Genomic DNA, 17,696 nt, shown 5'->3' with positions numbered 1-17,696 from the left:
GTTTGTGCTTATTCATGTTACTACAAACAAAATGCCAAACATGCACAGCGTGAGAAAACGGGGTGGCTGGTCCACGGGGGCCCACAGTGACAACTCAGGTCGTGACCACCTAAAATATTTTCAGGCATGAATAGACCGCTCGACCACTGTAAACTGATTTCGGCCATATTATTGCAGGTAACTTGGTCTTTCAGTTTTCAGTAGAGAGACAGCTAGAGACCTGCACTGTCACTGGAGAACTTAATGAGTGCTTTTACAAAAAGCTATAAATGTGGGCGCTTTGTTAAAATTTTTGGATAACAAGACATTGAGTACACAGTGTCTTCCTTGGGGGCTGCGAGGCGGAGGTGTGACCCAGATGCCCTTGCTGACTTTAACCAGGTGTCCTGCTTGGCCTTTTAACATGACTATCTGTGGCAAGACCCCTGCTGCGCCGGGGCCCGTACCCTGCCATTTCCTCCCAAACACTGCCGGCACTGTATCATTTCCCTGTCACCAAATGACTGGCTAGCTGCTGTGGCGTTCTAATGAGGGGAAGAGAGCGCAGATGAAGAGAAACTACAGGAAGACTGGTTCTTCATTTCCCCTGTGCAATACAATACAAAGAATCAATCCACCGTCCTCCACTTGTCTGTCTGCAGCCCCTTTGGCTGCAGGGAGAAATTAAGAGCAACACAGCCGTTATTAGCGTTGGAGAAAATCTCATTTGAGAAGATCAGAGTGCTGATTTCCATCCAAAATAAATAAATAAATAAATCTGTGTTTCAGTGGCTGTAATTTCATAATGTGACTTGTTTATCTTAGCAAATAGCACTGATATAAAAATGCTCCTATACTGTCACCAAAACAAAATACTCAACGCTTTAAAAAATCTAATTTTAGTTTTAATAATATGTGCAAACTTTAATTTTTTCAGTTATATGTCCCTTATATCTGCCAAAGACTCACTTTGAACTCCCTTTTCTTCATGCTGCTTCTCATTGCAGGAGTCTCTATGTGATCACAACCTTGACTCAGGAGCGCCTGCAATATTTTAATGCATCTCTGACATACAGAAGACAGACGGACATGATTCATTCTATACACATAACACACTAAAAGTCTAATCTGAAAATCTTGGTTTTCAATTAACCTCCTTCAGAAAAGACAACATTCTAGATAAGACGGGTTCTCCAGACTCATTCAGCGTTATAGGTTTTATTTGGTGCATATTAGGTCAATCAGATGCTAACAGAGAGTGCAGACAGATAAAGGATGGGTAATCTAATGTGTTGCTTTCTCATCGAAAGCTATCAGTGTCTTTGAATAGGGTTCTCCAACAGGTCTGGCTGAATGAATTACACTTAGTGTGTTAGTATTCTGCCTCTGCCGTACGAAAGGTCAATGTCAAATGCACCTCATTTAAAAGTCAATAGCGGCCATGCACATCATCTCCTGGGAATTCGGTCCGGGAACCCACCAGACGGCATTGTGTATCATTCGGCTGGCCGAGGGCAGCCAGAGAGCTTTTTTAATCTTGACCTTCCAATAAAATATGCTCCTTAACCAGAATTACATGGTCTCAAATGGAGACATAAGCTCCTAACAAATCATGCCCAGACTGAACCATCTCCAGGGACGGATTCAACAATGTCGGACAAAGACCCAACAGGTTTAACACTGGCTCAACATCTATCTCCACTTCTTTATCTACTTCACATCTAAAACACATGAAACACTACAGTGTCAGTATTGTCACAACAGCAGCCATAATAATGGACGACTAAAACTGAGCAAAATACTGCAATACATTATTCAATACTGTGGTTTTTAACACTGTCTGTTGGTAAATACTACAGAATACTTCAGAACTCAGTGCCTGCCACTCCCACAGCATCTCACACAGACAGCAGCAGTGCCACTCCAGCCACAGTCCACTTGGCAGGAGGCTGTTTTGTGCGGAGGTGGAAGCTCCAAACATACGTGTGCCCACGCCGCTTGGTGCGATACACTGGACACTCGTAAGTATTCTTCAGCTCCTGCTCCTCTGCAGGCACAGCTCTAACATACAGCACCGGCATGGCCGGGGTCAGATCCCTCAGCGCCGCCTCGCAAATGACTCCGGACTGTGCGTCCCACCGTGCTCCTAGAAGGACACGGGAGCACAAAACGTTTAAAAAAAATATATGTGACTTAACTCATTGAAGGATATGTGGTGGATGGAAGCTGGATTGATTCTGACCTTCCATGAAGAGTCCGTGGATGTAGGCTCCCTCCCGTGGTGGGTGTCCGAAGTCGTCTTTCATCTTTTTTGTTACATCCACAGTCAAAAGCATTTTGTCCAGGGGCCACTGGTTCTTGCGAGCGATGGTTTGCAGCACAGCTGGGGGGAAGCAATGTGTGTGTTAGTATTTTTGTTGCACGTGGCAGTTAGATCATCATCCTCTTCACAGACTGAGACCTCACCTATGAGAAAAGCCTGTGGGTTGAAGAGCCCAGACACCCAAACAACTGCAGGGAGAACAAAGTCTTGAGTCCAGGTGTCCAGCTCACGACAGCTACACACGAGATCATTGAACCTTTAAAATACAGAAGGATCCAGTGAGAACAGTGCATGAAGTCTTTTCACTGCGTCCGCACAGGTCACATTTACGTTAGCTTTATGCTAAAGATATTTAAAAGGCTTTGTTTCAATGAACAGAGAAACATAATAAAAGCACCAATCAAAAAGAGATAAATGCCACAGGAAAAAAAAAAAAACAGGTACTGACCAGAGTCCCAGGCTTTTAGTGGAGGGATAAGCCAATCTGGCCCAGGAATCTGGGACAGAATCACTGAACAGGGCAGACTGTAGAGTCTCCATACTGGAAGAGATGGTGAGTTCTCCCTGTGGACAGAAAACCTCAGTGACACAGAACATTCCTGTTGTGTTAAGAGCACATGTCACAGCATCCTGTACCTTCAGGCCCAGGTCCAGCTCATTAAGACTCTTCCTTATTCCTGCTAGCAGCAGGTTCATGCGCTCACACTCCTGGAAACAGACTAAACTGTAGGGGCTTCGCTCCGTCGCCTTCGTAACCATCTCTGCCATATTATACTCCTCTGGAAGCTTTTCAAAAAGGTCTTCAATGACAGACTTGACCTGACAAATACAATCATGGTTGGGTTATTCATGGAGGTAATCATCTGTATTATCAACAACATTAAAGCCTATTTCTGCTTCCACACCTTGTCCTCCATGTTCTCAGCTCGCCCCTCTCCGTTGGAGGACACCTGTGGCTGCAGTTCCAGCAGAGTCTTTAAGAGGCTGTCTGAGGTGACAGTGAGGCACTCAAGCTCAGTATTTGGATGTAGACCGTACAGAGTGGGGCTCTCAGGTGGGAGATGTTCATCAAGGTAATGGTGGTAACCGCTGTAGTCCATGAAGGGAGGGGCCAGAAAGCCAGGACACAAAAAGAGCTCCCCTTCAAACTATGATTTTTAGATTGAAAAATACAAAGATCACGATCACACACACACACACACACACACACACACACAGTTACAACACACGATTTAACACACTGCAAAAACATTTCACTTCAACATGAATCTTACCAAAACAGAAAATATAGGAAAAGGATGAATTCCAGTTGAAACGTGTATCAACTAAACACATGTTAAACAGTGAATAACCACCTAATAGTGCTATGAATAATAATGAATTTAATGCACAAAGTGCCATCGACACCAAAGTGACGGTGGAAAACTGGCAAGTGTAGTATTGTAATTCAGATTTCCACCCCAAGAGGGCACCCTCTACCCTGACAACACCACCACTACATTCAAACCAGCTCTGCACATTTTCTGATACAGTAAACTTGAACATACCCACATTTTGACTCTATAGCTCCAATTAAACCATCTTAAATTAACCTGTAGTGCAATAGGTCAGTGGAAGCCCACACAAAGATGGGAACAATATGAGAAGATAAATCTTACATGGACACATGAAGACCAACCCACCATTTTTGGATGCATGAACTCTTGCAGATAGGTTTGGCACAGTCTTCTGTCCCAGATGTCAGTAATGTGTCCTCCATACATGATCTCTCCAAAAAGGTAACACAAGTCGTCCCAAGGCACCTGCATGGACTGTAACAGACATGGTGTGTAGACTAATGGAACTTTACAAATATAAGAACAATCTGGTTTTTAAATAATCAGGAGCATTTTCCACTATAAAGAAAAAGGCCATTAAAATATTTCAAGATCACCTCACAATTAGTTTCTGCACAAAGTGCCATTTATCTTTTATATTTCCTGCATTATTAATTTCCTCCTTCCAAACTTTAAGCAGCAACTACTGTATATAACGTCTTCCCGAACGAGCTCTTTAATAATGATTATGGTCGGGCAAATGTAACAAAATTATGTTTCTTTACACACACTGATCTAATGTAAGACAGAAGTGTCGTTTCCTCAGCGGGAGATTATGATCCGTGAGGGTGAAGGAGGAAGAAAAGAACCTGTGATTCATAACAAATTACAAAAGCTGGAGGTTCACAATCATTTGTACCTGTATTGTTTTGCAAATTGCTTCCTTCATCAGCTCTAATTGCAGTGATCACTTATGTAGCGTTGTGAACTGTCACATTGGCTGCATGTAATTACATTTAGGATAACGCTTCATTGCCCTTCTAATGAATTCTCTGTATACGCACATACAGGTTAGTGTTTGGTTAACATAATGAAGGACATTCGTTTTTGGAGGGCAAAATACCTCGGAGACATAATTGGTTGTGACCACAGTAATAGAAGTTCTAAGAGAAATGCATTAGGAGTTACAAGGGCGGCAGCATCCCAAGAATGGATTTTTTGTCTAAGTGAAATAAAGCTAAATTATAGGTTGCATGTTCATAGTTATACGAGAAGATGCGTAGAAAATGGGAATGAACATTATTCACAAATAACAGAACAAAAAGATTCCAGTAAGTAACTGGGGACAGTTCACAGTAATTCAGAATGCCTCTGTGACAATACAGCAATGCCACTGCAACCACCTTCACTTAATGTATTCAGTTTAAGATAAATCAAGAGTTTTATTCATATCAGAAGAATAGTAAAAATACTTTGGTGTTGGCCTCCAAGTAGTTGTACAAGACATTTGCAGAGATGGTGAGATCTCCAGTGCTGAAGGGGTAGTTATGGTTCCACCCTTGAGGACCAAATTTACGGCGCTCTGTAACACAAGCATGAAAGAAGCAGAGGGAGAAGAACATCGAGTTGAACTCCTGTTCTCTGGAACAGGAATCCAGAGTGTCCTGAAACAGGAAAAACAAAGGAAGAAATGAAGTTTAACATATGTTGGATTTAATACAATGCATGTTTAGAAATCATATTTTATAACATACTTGACTAAAGTTGTTGAGAGCTGCATGCAGGCTGGCATTCATGCCAGTGGGGGGCTCAATGGTGACTTTGATGGCATTCTCCAGGATGCCCCTGGGAATCACATGCTGCTCAGGGCTGGGAGCTGGTTCCCCGGTGATGAAGAGCCTGAAGTTGGGGTGAGTGTCCATCGCTGCTGCCTCCAGAAAAGCCTCCAGAGAGGGCAGCCAGCGAGCCACCAGGTGTACATTCTCAAAAATAAAACATTTAAAAAATATATATATATATTAGAGAAATTATGTTCTGAGTTGACAAAATACATGTGTTCTGTTGTTCTTGTTCTTATGAAGATTATTTCCCCAAAATGCCTTTTACTGTATATTCTGTATTAGTCAGAAGATGACTACTAATGACTCACTTGGCTGCAGGCTTCTTCTGCTAAAGGAGGCATTTATGGAGCTGATCTAGCCAATTATGGCTTTTATTGAACCAAATTGAGTTTACTTCCCTTGCTCAGGGGATGAGATAATATTGTTGGGTGCATTACAGGCTGGCTGGAACAGCTGCCTGAAGTCACTCCACTCTACAATGAACAGTGAAATTACCTACCTGTAGAATGACCCAGTGTCCTAATTTGGAGGCGTTCCTCAGAATCCGTTCAGCTACCTCCTCCTGCCCTTGCCCCAAGGATATGTTGTGTAAAGTGCCCTGGTCAGTGGAAAATCCCAGCTTCAGTCCTGACAAGAATGAACATTCAGAACATTAACCCTAAGAAGACATCAGAATGTATACGTTACAAACAACACATGTGGTACCTAGCTTCTCCACGTCTTTGAGTGGGTCCACTCCAGGTGAGAGAATGAAGAACATAGCATTTGAGGGGCTACTCTCCTCATACAACTTGTTGAACTCCAGCCTGGCAGTGTGCACATACTTTGTTCCCATGACGTCCTCTGCAAAGTTCCTACCAGGAAGCATTGTCAAAAAGCTGAGTGAAACAGGGTTTGGTGCTTACGTATGCAAATGTGCTGTGGGTACTCACTGACCTTAACGTATAGGTCATCCTGTCAGGGCGGAGCGCTCTAACAATAATGAGCTTCTGAAGGGAACTTTTATTCTTCCAGTCCTGAGGAAGTCTTTCCTTTTCAGGACAACTGGATTCAACGATCTTCCTCCAGCGTTTTGGCGAGCTCTCAATGTCTCTGTCCAGTCCACTGAAGTTCTCCATCGCAGAAATTGTCTATTTCCAAAACACAGACATTGTGAGGATTCTCTTAGCAGTGGAATCAGTGATGACCTGATGACTGACTAGAGTCAACCGTGACCTTTTAACATCACAAATGTTATCAGCCTTTACTGTACCTTAATGGCTCCCCAGGCATGCAAAGGGAGGAAGGACACAGGACTAACTTTGCTGGCCTCGACAGGGAAACGTAGTAGGAAGTCAAATTGCTGAGCATCGATCAGGCCCTGCTTAAGCAGAATCTGAGGGGACGGACCAAGAGCAGTTTGCAGTGGTCATTGCTGCATCTTGTTTTAATGACTTCCACAAAAGAAAAGTGCAAGAAGAGATTTGGTAAAGTCACAGAGGCTGAATTAAGTGCCTCTGAATGTGACATAGTCACATGAAGGGCAGCCTTCAGAGAAGCACATTTTCAAAGATGAGAACATTTGGTGCAATGACAGATAATTGCATTATACCATCAAAACCAACCCACTTGTCAGAACCAACTGTCTGAACAGCAGCCACGGAGCAAGGTGTGAGAGGTAATCAATAGCAGCGTATGGTCCTGCTGACTGCTTTTAATTGAAGTTAATGTGGGGGCAGAAAAGTACTTTGATTGATGAGGATGACAGGAGGCCCCACCTTTGAGGCGGCCCCGAGTCCCTCACCTGGAAGGCAGTGTGTGACAAGAAGGTTAACTTGTCTCTCTCAAACAGGCCCTGGCTGGTGTACAGGAATACAGAATAGGTGATGGCCTCTGTGAGGGTGTGCACTCTGGTCTTCACATCCTCAACCCATTCGGCATGCTCCATTGCTTTTTTAAATATAGAGTTAAAGGTCTGGAACACAAGCAAAGGGAGAATTAATGCTATGATAAGGAACACACAAACACAGCCAGAAGGTTCTGCATTGACAGATACTCTAAACACTGTATTATGATAAGAAACGGCACTGCATTAAAAAAAACTACAGATTTGTGGTCAAGGAGGATCAAGTATTGTTCAAAATACTGTCCAAAAGATGTGAGTTGCCTGAGAGCACTTCAGTGCTAAAGGTTTCACCTTGAGAGAAAACTGGTACATGGGGTTAATTTTGCTGAGGTCACTGATGATGAAGAAGAGGAGCGAGGCTCTCTCGGCCGCGGGGCGGTATAGTTCTCGAGCCTCGTTGATCTTTGTCTCGTTCTCTCTGGCTTCCACCACCTGTGTGTTCCAATTGCACAAAATGAGCTATTAGGCTCTTAGTCATGCTCAAAAACCCTCTCACACATATCTGTAACTGCATTTGCATGTGATACAATAAAATGAGGCCTTGGTGGTGGGTGACATCCAAAAACACTTGAGCGACAATAAAACAAAAAGAAAAAAAGAGGAGAAACCTACGTTAGTCAAGTAAAGTCCGGTAATCGAAAGGCCTCTGTTGGTTTAATAACCTCACCTTGCACTGAATGTGAGCAGCCGTGGTCTTGGTGGTCTCAAGTTGCTCCACCAGAGAAATATCACCCAGAAAATTACCGTCTGCTGCAGAGAGGCGACTCAACAGCTCGTCCTCCAACCTCTTGAGCTCAATCTTGAAGAGATTCTGTTGTGTGGTCAGCTCCATCTTTGACAACATCCAAACAATTCAGACTGATGGACTTTTCTATCACATATTACGTACTATAGAGCGCATTTAAAATCTCTAGAATAAGGGTAGGTTTAACAGGCTACACCAGTCATAAAAACGCTTAACGTGTTCACCTTTAGTGCCTCCAGGTCGGGCCTTTCCCGGGACACTACTTGTCCCAGAAGCTGCTCTTCGAGGCCCACAGGAGTCACTGTGAAGTTGATGAGTGTGGTCTGGGCCTGTAGCTCAGGAGGGAAATGGGGATTGGCTAACTTGCTGTGCATAATCAGCTGAAAGTTACTGTTGTATTCACAATCCTTGTTCCCAATCCGAATGTACCTGGAAAACAGAAAGCACTTTATTATTAGTCAAAAAGGACTTGACTTAGCAGTGTGGTTTTTATTTATAAGCCTGTGCAGCTGCTGCAGAACGGAAAGTGCACTTTAAAACACGGCAAAACTTTGAGACTGACTGAAACTTTAGAGCCACTTGACAAATGTTTCTATATCACATGGTTTATATCTTCAAGAAATCAGCATTCGTGCTTCATGTTTAAGGCAGCAAGACTGAGAAGACTCACATCAAATAAACCTCCAATAAAACAGAGCAAACTAATCTGTTAAAAGCTGCAGAAAAACCGTAAGTGGGGCTTTGAGGTGGGGTCAACAATTAGACCTTTCTATTCATGCACCACTTCTTCTGTCTGCTAAGACTAAAAACTGCAAAAGCATTTTTTCATTAATTTTGCCTGAGGTGGTGCCTTTCCATCTAAAAGTTATTACATTAATTTTCCAAGTGAGAAAGTGACTAGTAAATGTTGATTATATGATGATTATATCATTATCTACTGTGCTTTCAGTTGAACAATGCAGGTGATTTCAAAATCACTTAGCCAGAAAGAAGACAATGATGAGAAGGCTGAAGTTGAGGAGGACTGAACTCTGAAAGTACCAAACTTATTTTCAAAGCTACCTTCTCTCCTGATGCACCTGAATCCATTGACCTCTCACTTTCATGTGCTACAACTTCAGAGAAATGAACTTCACACTGGCTGGAAATGTCAATTATACCATAGACAAATAAGCTTGAATAAATATGAAAGATTATCATCACAGCAGCCAATATTTATCTGTTCCTGCATTTCAATTAAATTAGCACAGGCTTGACGAACCTGGTGGCATTTCATTTTTCTCTAATTACCCCTTGGATGTCAGGCAAGGCCCCAATTTTACAGCACAGGTTCCTCATGGCCTGGGTCTGGTTCAACTCTATATCTTCACAAGCCAGAATTAATGTACTATTGATAGAACCATTACTCCACCAAATTAAAGTCCTTGCTGATGGATTGGCTTGTAGTCTTCCGTCAGCCATGAAAGGAATAATTAGTATTCATTACTTCACACTCTACAACATTCCAATTATTAATGAACTTCAGCTGTGGAGCCCTACCAGATCCATCATGGCTGCCCCAGCAGGTTGTATTAATCATCGACAGAAACAAGTGCGTGGGTCATCTACAAGGGATAAACTTATAATCAGATTTACTATGATGAATTGTTACGCCTGGGCAGACAGGATTTCAGAAGAAGCTCAATGAACATGCTCCAAGATGCTCAATACTGATGGTCATACGTAGATCAGTGCATGAAGGATAGAAACAGTTTTGAGGTGGAGGTGAGCAGATTATGTCAGTGTTAGGGCATTTCCATTTATTGGCTGGTGGTTGATTTTAGGAAATCTTCAAGATTTTGCTTGTTGAGGGTAACCGGTAATAGAACAAAGATAATTACATAGCAGCTATTTTGGTGGCACTGTGGGTTACAGTGGGTAGAAGATCTGAAACCAGATAGATTTACCAAATACAGGCTGTTTCAAACAAATGCCAGTTTGCACAGCAAGTCGAGTTATGTCAAGTGCAGGCAAAACGTTATTTCTAATTAAATAACCACAAAAAAAAAAACAAAAAAACCCATATGTGACTGACAATTAACATCAAGTTGTGATTTATGATAATCCACATGCAGTTACCTTAGTCAGCGTAAAGCTCAACATTATTATTGTGTTTCTAAATAGTAAATGAATGCAGACTAACACCAATGAACCACCTATCAGGAGTATGAAATTACTGAAGCTGTATTGGCTTTGCCATAATGATGGAAGACCACTGAATTTAGTGCAATGCATGCCAGCTTTCTGTGGGAGACAGGAGTCCTTATACATAACCATGATTCTCGTCAATGCAGCTTTTACACTGAGGCTCAGCTGTTCAATATTCATCACACCTAAAGAATATGAACACACAAATATACATCTATCACTAGACTTGAGGGGCCAATCGATACGTTGGCCTCAGGGATTCAGAACACGCACCGCAAATTCATTTATAATCTAAGGAGTGGGCAATAATAATGCATTCAGTCATGTCTTACTGGTGTTTCAATGCTCAGTGATATTCAACCATCTGGTAAATCTGCTCCTATTGTCTCGCACCGCAGACACATTGTGATGACTTGCAGCCTTATTGATTTGTGTATTAACAAGGATATAAAAACTATACATTGATTTAAAATGTTTTGGTGTGCAATACAGCAGTTAGTATTAAGACGCTGATCTGGTGCTTCATGAATGTTTTGTCCTTGTCCAACAGTGTAAATATGATATTGTGGTTTCAGTACCAACCTTCCTTTTTTAATAGTGCTCCTGCTGAGTAGAGGCTCCAGGACTGGGTCGACCTTTTCTGGCAGATTCTCTATCAGAACTTTTTCACCACAAACAAGAGCTTGTTCGATCACATCCAGGTACCTGCAGAATCACAAGCACCAGCATTAATTAAAAACAAAACAGAAAAACCAAATGTATTTTAAAATGCAGAATCTTATGGTGTATAAACACCATGACATGGTAAAAGGAGACGCCGTGGTTGCAAACAGACTCCGTTTCTCACCCTTTCTGTCCCAGCTGCACCACCCTCAGCTCCGACCCTATTCGGTTTCGGATCCACTTGATGCCCTGCTGCTGTGGGTCAACGATGAGTGGCCAACGCTCACTGGTGGTCAGGATGGCAGCATTCTCAGTGGACATCCTATCATTTGGCAAGCCCTGGTTTTGCCAGGCAGCCACAGTGGCATCATCTGTAATCATGAGGATTGGATCCAGGCCGTCTGTCAAGGGTACAGAGACCTGGAACAGAAACCAAGGAATGACGTCACCCATGTTGGAGCACGGGCACAATGAGCTTCAGTTGTCAGAATTTAGTGTGAATGTTTGTAGAGAGAAATTTTCACTTTCTAAACAACTCTTTAAACAATACAAAATCTGTTGTAGAACTGATCTCACCTTCTGAGACTGAAGAAAAGGGATCCATGTGTTGTTCAGGAGCTCCACACGATACTGCCTGGTAAAATAACCCATGTAAGAGACAAAGGCTGAAGTGAGGAGGACATCACCACACAGGCTTTTCTGTTGCTTTGCATATTGCACGACTGCTTGGGACCAGCGCTCCTTCTCTGACTGCAAGACACAAAGACCAGGTGGTTTCAGCATAATTTTAAAAACATGCAGAAACACACACAGATAATGTTTAACCATCAGTGTAACTTTCCCAATCCATTTCTTTTGCAAACTAAGGGAATGTGAGCAGAAGAGCATACAGATATATTTTTCTTAAAATACGGTTGGAAGTCAGGCTGTAGATTCACTCAGCATCAATTTAGCATTCATTTAAACCTTCAATACTATGACTGTGACAGTGCTACAACAATAAATCATACTTGGCATTTTCTTACAAGAGGCTGAGGATCTAGAATATGTCACATAATAAATTTTCAGACAGTTAAAAATCACTATAATTTTACTCTAATGTATTATGGATTGCCTGTAATATCACTCAGTCTGGGGTGAGCTACCGTTAATTTCCAACAGCTGTTGAGGCTTTGAGGTAAGTTAATGATTAAATATAGACGGTCTGATTTATTAGTCTGAACACTATTGCTTCCAGGTCAATGCCATAAAGACAAAACATTTATCTTGATATGCTTAAAAGCCAAGCTGTTCCATGGAAACCACATTTATTTCCTGCAATAAGAAAGTCGAACTTACAAAATGGACATTGAAATGGCCATCTTTTATTTCATATTAGCATCCATGAAGGTAATAGATACGGTAGCCTGAAAAAGCCATGCACAGGAATATTAAAGAGATGAACTCCACAAATTAGGCAAACACCTACTACATATGTAAACACACTACATAAGCCCCACTTGGTCATTTATTAGTGGGACTTTTCAGATTGTTGCAGTTTATCAGTACTTTAAATACATAGATATTCAGTGTATATATACAACCTGTCTATTACACCGATTGAAAACAGTGTAAATGTCGCATTCTTGCCAACTCTCTTCCTTTCTGCATTTGGAATCTGTTCAACCAGCCAGTTGCCCAGTTCAGTCATGCATTTCTGTGGTCCAGCCCTCTCTACCTGTCTCACAAGTTCCCAGTATGCTGCTGGGCCAGGCTGTAAAATCTCCCTTTGCCTGATCTACGCACACAACTGTCAGGCTGTCCTGCCAGGACATAACCACTTCTAGTCCAGATTACTGATGCAATTCGATTACCAGTGTGTCTCCATGCATGCTTCCAGCAAATTGACAATTTACTTTATGCCAGGTCAGCCCTGTGACACCAAACTCCTCTATCTCTCCTTGTTTACCTCTAAGCCCTTGACTAGACGGTTGGCCAGTTTGATGGTCTGGATGGTACGCGACACCTCCTCCTGACAACTGATTTTCTCAGCTGTAGCCCTTTCAAACTGAGCTGTTAGGTTCTGGAGGCTGGCATCAAGATCCTGGACAAACAATCCAAAGGAAACCGTGGAAATTATACACCAGTACAAAAATTCATCTTGTTGAATAAATGACTTCAGAATGTATAATAATCACATTGTACTCACTGCCAATTTCTTTTTAACTGCCAACAGTTTGGCTGTTGCCATATCTAGCTCTGTATTAGCATGTGACAGTGCATGCCTCTTTGGGATGACCTCACAATATATCTGGGGAAAAAATAAATAAATAAATTATGAAATCGGGTTCCACATTAAGAAACTGTATAAACATTGTTTTAACTATAACTTATCTGAAGACGTAGTATCTGACCTCGTAGTATCTAACAATGTTAATAATCCAAGCACAGAGACCAGCTGCAGCTGTCGATTTGGTCCGAACAAGATCAGGATGAAACTCTGGGTTTGTCAGATACTTTTGTTTCACCACAGACAAACAGGACTCAGGAATGTGCTCCTTGTCATATGACACTAAGGCCTGCAAGAAATCATCCACCTGACCCACATACACACAAAACTACATTAATATTCCCACGGCAGTGCAGTTACAAAATATTTACTCCCTAATAAAATCTAAAAATGAAGACACATACAGGCAATGTCACAAATCAAAACAACTTGACACAGCTCTATGTTAATATTTACAGCAGAGTCCCAAATGAGGATTATAATTAGGTTTCCTCTCTTTCAAACTGCACACAAATTAAATAATGTCTGTGAAATGTATGAGAAGACTTGGGGTGGACCAATACTAAAAGTTTAAAATGAAAATGAATTACTTCCATTTCATACTAAATTTTACTACTTTTCTTTTTTTAAAAACAAACTAAATACAAGCTTTTATGGCCACACTTTCATTAATGACCACTTGGGGTTGAGAGACCGGTTGACATATGTGCTCTGCTAGTGAGTGAGCATATTCATGGAGCCATCCAGCTGTAATGTGAGCATTACATGCTGAGCAGGGCCAGGGTCAAGGCCCACACACAAATTAGATTGGCATTAATCAGGCAGATGTGATTGACACAGTGACAGCTTAACCTTGCCCATGAAGGCCCGTGCCGCCTTCCAGCTCCGATCCTTAGGTACTCGACCGCGGGGAGCTAGCAGAACCATCACAGCTGCTGCTACATTGATCACTGCCACTGGAGGGTTTGGAAAGGCCTTCAGCTCAGTGAGATTCATCTAAAAAAAACAAACAAACAATTGTAATTGTTTAGTTAAAAAACAATATATATATTTAGAACAAGTAGATATTTGATTGAGTTTTGTTTTATGAAATGAAGCACCTTGTTGAGTGTATCCAGTGCTGCTGTGGCAGCTGTCAGTGACGGCTCTGCCTTGGCTAGGTCATTTTCACAGTCCTTCTGTTTGGCGGAGACTTCTGCCTGGATGATGGCCACCTTTATAAAAGCAACGCAGTAAATATGACATAGTGCGATATGAAGAGCAAAAAAGTATATGGAGACCAATATGTGGCAGGATAGCTCACCTTTTGTGCCTCGATATCAGCAGCCTCCCTCTTGTTGCTAACCCTTTGAGTCTGCAGTCCAATCTTTGCAATTAGAGCTTCAATGCTCTGATTTTTAAAGGTCAGCTCAGATTCTTGGGATGCCAATTTGGCTTTTAGATGCTCAACCTGAAACAGAGAAAATGATTGCACACATTCTTGGGGTGGGGGTGGGGGTGGGGTTCCCTGACTTTAACTGTTTAAAACAAAGACTAACACTATTCTTAATTTCCCTACCTCAACCTTGTACTCTAAACCCTGATATTGGCCCACTCTCCAGATAACAGACATTTACCTGAGCAGCTGTGGTTTGGAGTTTTTGAAGGCCACTGTTAAACCGGTTCATCTTGTGCTGGAGCTGAGCCCGACTCTTCTCCAGAAGGTTTCTGTACAGGGTGATTTGCTGGAGAAAGCTCTTGGGGGTGGTGTAATTGTACCTCTTCTCATTGCGCTGGTATTTTTCACTTGCCTGGTTGACACTGGTGTGAACATAGGCCATGAAAAGACTGATGGATTCCTGGACGGCAGGCTGTAAAAATAAGCAGACAAGGGGGGAGAGGGGAGAACAGGGCGAGCTGGATTGAGTAGAGTTTAACATCCCCAACCTGATGGGGACTGAAATATTATCTTCATAAATTTTGAATTCATCTACAAGTTTTGCCACCTTACTTGGCTGGCCCTGACTTACTCAATCTGAAATTTAGGTGCAGCTAGCAGGAATGATTAGGCTTTGAAACCTCTGGGAAAATAATGTGTTTAGACCACTGACATGCAATGTGTAAAACATGCACAATGTTTACATTATCTCTGATGTCCTCCAACTTTCTAAACACTGTCTTCAGCGGCTGCAACTAGGTATTCATCATATGGTGCTCAATGGCACACAACCTCCATTAATCACACAGTTAGCGATCAATTAAAGCAAAAACAAATGAGCAGAGAATAGAAGGATCAAACCTAACCATAACTCACAACAAGCCATTGTTAATGATCATGAAACCAGCAGGAAAAAAAATCATTATTAATTAAGATCTGACATTATGCTTTTTGACAAAGCATGTTGCGGTCACCTGAAACGGGGAAAAATGTTCTAATTGATTAGCCTTGTGTAACTATTATTGGGCTGTGCATTTCTAAGTGTAAATAAATTATAATTTCATTATTTGGATTCCTGCCTCTTTTCAGAAGATAAACAATCATTAATGACATTATATATAACTTTTCAAAATATTTTGTTATTAATGCACATTAACTTGAACTAACACAGTCCTTTCAGCCTCGACAAAACTGTATTATTTATTTTATCTTATAATGCCTGCTCCAAGTATGCTCTTGCTAATACAACTTACTACTACCCCAACGCGGATATTATACATCCCCAACTCCCATCCCTAACAACATCAGTGTTTAAGTCGCCTTTATTAGTTTTCATTTGCATCCTAGAGCAACTACTATGACAAAACACTTTTTCTGCACATGAACAGCCACACATGGACAGATGTACAGAGACAAAGAGCGGAAACCAAAAGTCTGGCACGTGTTCACCTATGCGGTGATGCTTCCTGGTTGTGACAGCTGTGCCTCCTTAGAGGGTCGTTATGTGCTTAATCACTTTTCTCTCATTAACACAAATGATCCTGGTTTGTGATCGTTCCACTGCTATGATGGAAAACAATGATATGCCTGCACTTACTGTGACTCTCCAGGCATGTGTTCAGCCATTTGTCAGTACGGCAGCAGAGAACTAATGATGAGGGATCTATGGAAAAGTTAATCCAGCTGCACTGTAGTAATTAGAAGGTGTTCATTACAGTCTAACTCAGCCTGGAATAAGGCAAACATAGGGAGGATATTGTATGTCACACCCACAGATGCATCTCTGTCAGCTGATATTGTTATTTGTAGTAATATCACATAGTTCACATGTGGTGAAAGACAGAAGGCCAAGAAAATCATGATTTCTTTCAGTCTGAATATTAGGGAGACAGCAATGAGACGAAATACTTCAGCTCAAAGGCCTGACCTCGATGTCTTCAATCTCTTGGATGAACTTGTAGCTGACCGACTGCAGAGCTTCTGAAGTCCAAGGATGGAACCAGTCGATGGTGGTGCATTGGACAAGGGCTGGGAATCGACGGGCCCTAACGTGAAGGGTATTGCCCACAGGAGACAGACACAGGACCACCTACAAAAAAGAAAACGCACACAAACACGTGTGAATACATACAGAACATCCCCAGACCTGAACATGACAAGATACAGTCAAGTGCACACAGTGGAAATCAACACAGGTAGATGTCGTAGATGTGTCCAAAAGGGAAAGCCATAACTGGCAGCCTTTTGTGCCCCCACTTTCATCACCTTGGCACGTGGATAGGGAGCAACATTCCCAGTTGGATGGAGCAGACGCTGACGCTACCAGGGGCCCTGGCGCAAAAGATAAGCTGGACGGCATACATGTGTACCGAGACAAGAATTTACTTCATTTTAACCCCCCAGTTTGCTGGCTCTGTTACTTCAGTGGGTCAATATTATCCAGCATATGTGCTTTTCACTGCTTAGCTAAAACATGATTGCAGGTTTTACGATTTTCACAATTTCTTGCTGCAGCTGTGCATCCAAGTTCTTTTAAAAATGTATAATGTGTGCTGTTCTCCACTTTACAACCTAACTGATGTGAAGCATACATCTGTTTCTGAATTATTCTTTAAAACAATAGAATAAAATTGTTATTCTGCTGTTTAGTAGGATGGTTATAATTAATATGTCTGCAACAAGACAAAACCTGTATACAATGAAATAACAGCATATTCAGACTGATAAAGTTAGAAGCACTAGTGAACAATAACAGAAAGTAGTAGAAGGGATTTCAAAGACTAGACCGTGAGCTGTAGTCGGACTCTATCAGTAAAGAACCTCCAGCAGTTCTCCCTTGTGTCCAGAAGTCCAAGGTCTCGGACCTCAACTCTCACCGTCGACACAATACCTTCAATCTCCTCCTCGCTGAAGAGCTGAGGAATTTCTCCTAGAAGAACAAGCACAGTCATAGTCACGGACAAGCTGCAGTAATCAATAGTCACTCATGTCGAACGATAGAATTTCAGAATTATTTAAGGCTGAATAATTTTTTACAACTGGTGAGGTACATTTAGAAATGTAGTCACACA

General features: G+C 41.9%; 1 protein-coding gene across 1 annotated transcript in view; it reads right to left on the bottom strand.

Annotated features, from left to right (window-relative positions):
• Positions 1 to 1,766: 1,766 nt before the first annotated feature.
• Positions 1,767 to 17,696, bottom strand: part of LOC113122091 (dynein heavy chain 11, axonemal) — a 34,644-nt gene continuing 18,714 nt past the window's right edge. The window contains exons 54-82 of the mRNA XM_026293049.1: positions 17,412 to 17,554; positions 16,553 to 16,714; positions 14,825 to 15,058; positions 14,512 to 14,658; positions 14,309 to 14,422; positions 14,061 to 14,204; positions 13,333 to 13,515; positions 13,128 to 13,229; positions 12,888 to 13,022; positions 11,516 to 11,689; positions 11,124 to 11,359; positions 10,859 to 10,981; positions 8,314 to 8,518; positions 8,012 to 8,176; positions 7,636 to 7,776; positions 7,243 to 7,413; positions 6,712 to 6,834; positions 6,396 to 6,589; positions 6,165 to 6,313; positions 5,959 to 6,086; positions 5,373 to 5,600; positions 5,091 to 5,282; positions 3,985 to 4,113; positions 3,208 to 3,450; positions 2,939 to 3,121; positions 2,751 to 2,866; positions 2,446 to 2,558; positions 2,222 to 2,362; positions 1,767 to 2,125 (exon numbers count right to left, since the gene is read on the bottom strand). Of these exons, the coding sequence (XP_026148834.1) occupies positions 1,878 to 2,125; positions 2,222 to 2,362; positions 2,446 to 2,558; positions 2,751 to 2,866; positions 2,939 to 3,121; positions 3,208 to 3,450; positions 3,985 to 4,113; positions 5,091 to 5,282; positions 5,373 to 5,600; positions 5,959 to 6,086; positions 6,165 to 6,313; positions 6,396 to 6,589; positions 6,712 to 6,834; positions 7,243 to 7,413; positions 7,636 to 7,776; positions 8,012 to 8,176; positions 8,314 to 8,518; positions 10,859 to 10,981; positions 11,124 to 11,359; positions 11,516 to 11,689; positions 12,888 to 13,022; positions 13,128 to 13,229; positions 13,333 to 13,515; positions 14,061 to 14,204; positions 14,309 to 14,422; positions 14,512 to 14,658; positions 14,825 to 15,058; positions 16,553 to 16,714; positions 17,412 to 17,554 (4,766 nt within the window). The 3' untranslated portion in view covers positions 1,767 to 1,877. The remainder of the gene's footprint in view (positions 2,126 to 2,221; positions 2,363 to 2,445; positions 2,559 to 2,750; positions 2,867 to 2,938; positions 3,122 to 3,207; positions 3,451 to 3,984; positions 4,114 to 5,090; positions 5,283 to 5,372; positions 5,601 to 5,958; positions 6,087 to 6,164; positions 6,314 to 6,395; positions 6,590 to 6,711; positions 6,835 to 7,242; positions 7,414 to 7,635; positions 7,777 to 8,011; positions 8,177 to 8,313; positions 8,519 to 10,858; positions 10,982 to 11,123; positions 11,360 to 11,515; positions 11,690 to 12,887; positions 13,023 to 13,127; positions 13,230 to 13,332; positions 13,516 to 14,060; positions 14,205 to 14,308; positions 14,423 to 14,511; positions 14,659 to 14,824; positions 15,059 to 16,552; positions 16,715 to 17,411; positions 17,555 to 17,696) is intronic.

Source organism: Mastacembelus armatus, chromosome 16 (assembly GCF_900324485.2).
Source record: "Mastacembelus armatus chromosome 16, fMasArm1.2, whole genome shotgun sequence".
NCBI classification, from domain to species: domain Eukaryota; kingdom Metazoa; phylum Chordata; class Actinopteri; order Synbranchiformes; family Mastacembelidae; genus Mastacembelus; species Mastacembelus armatus.
This window is presented reverse-complemented; position numbering and strand designations above follow the sequence as displayed.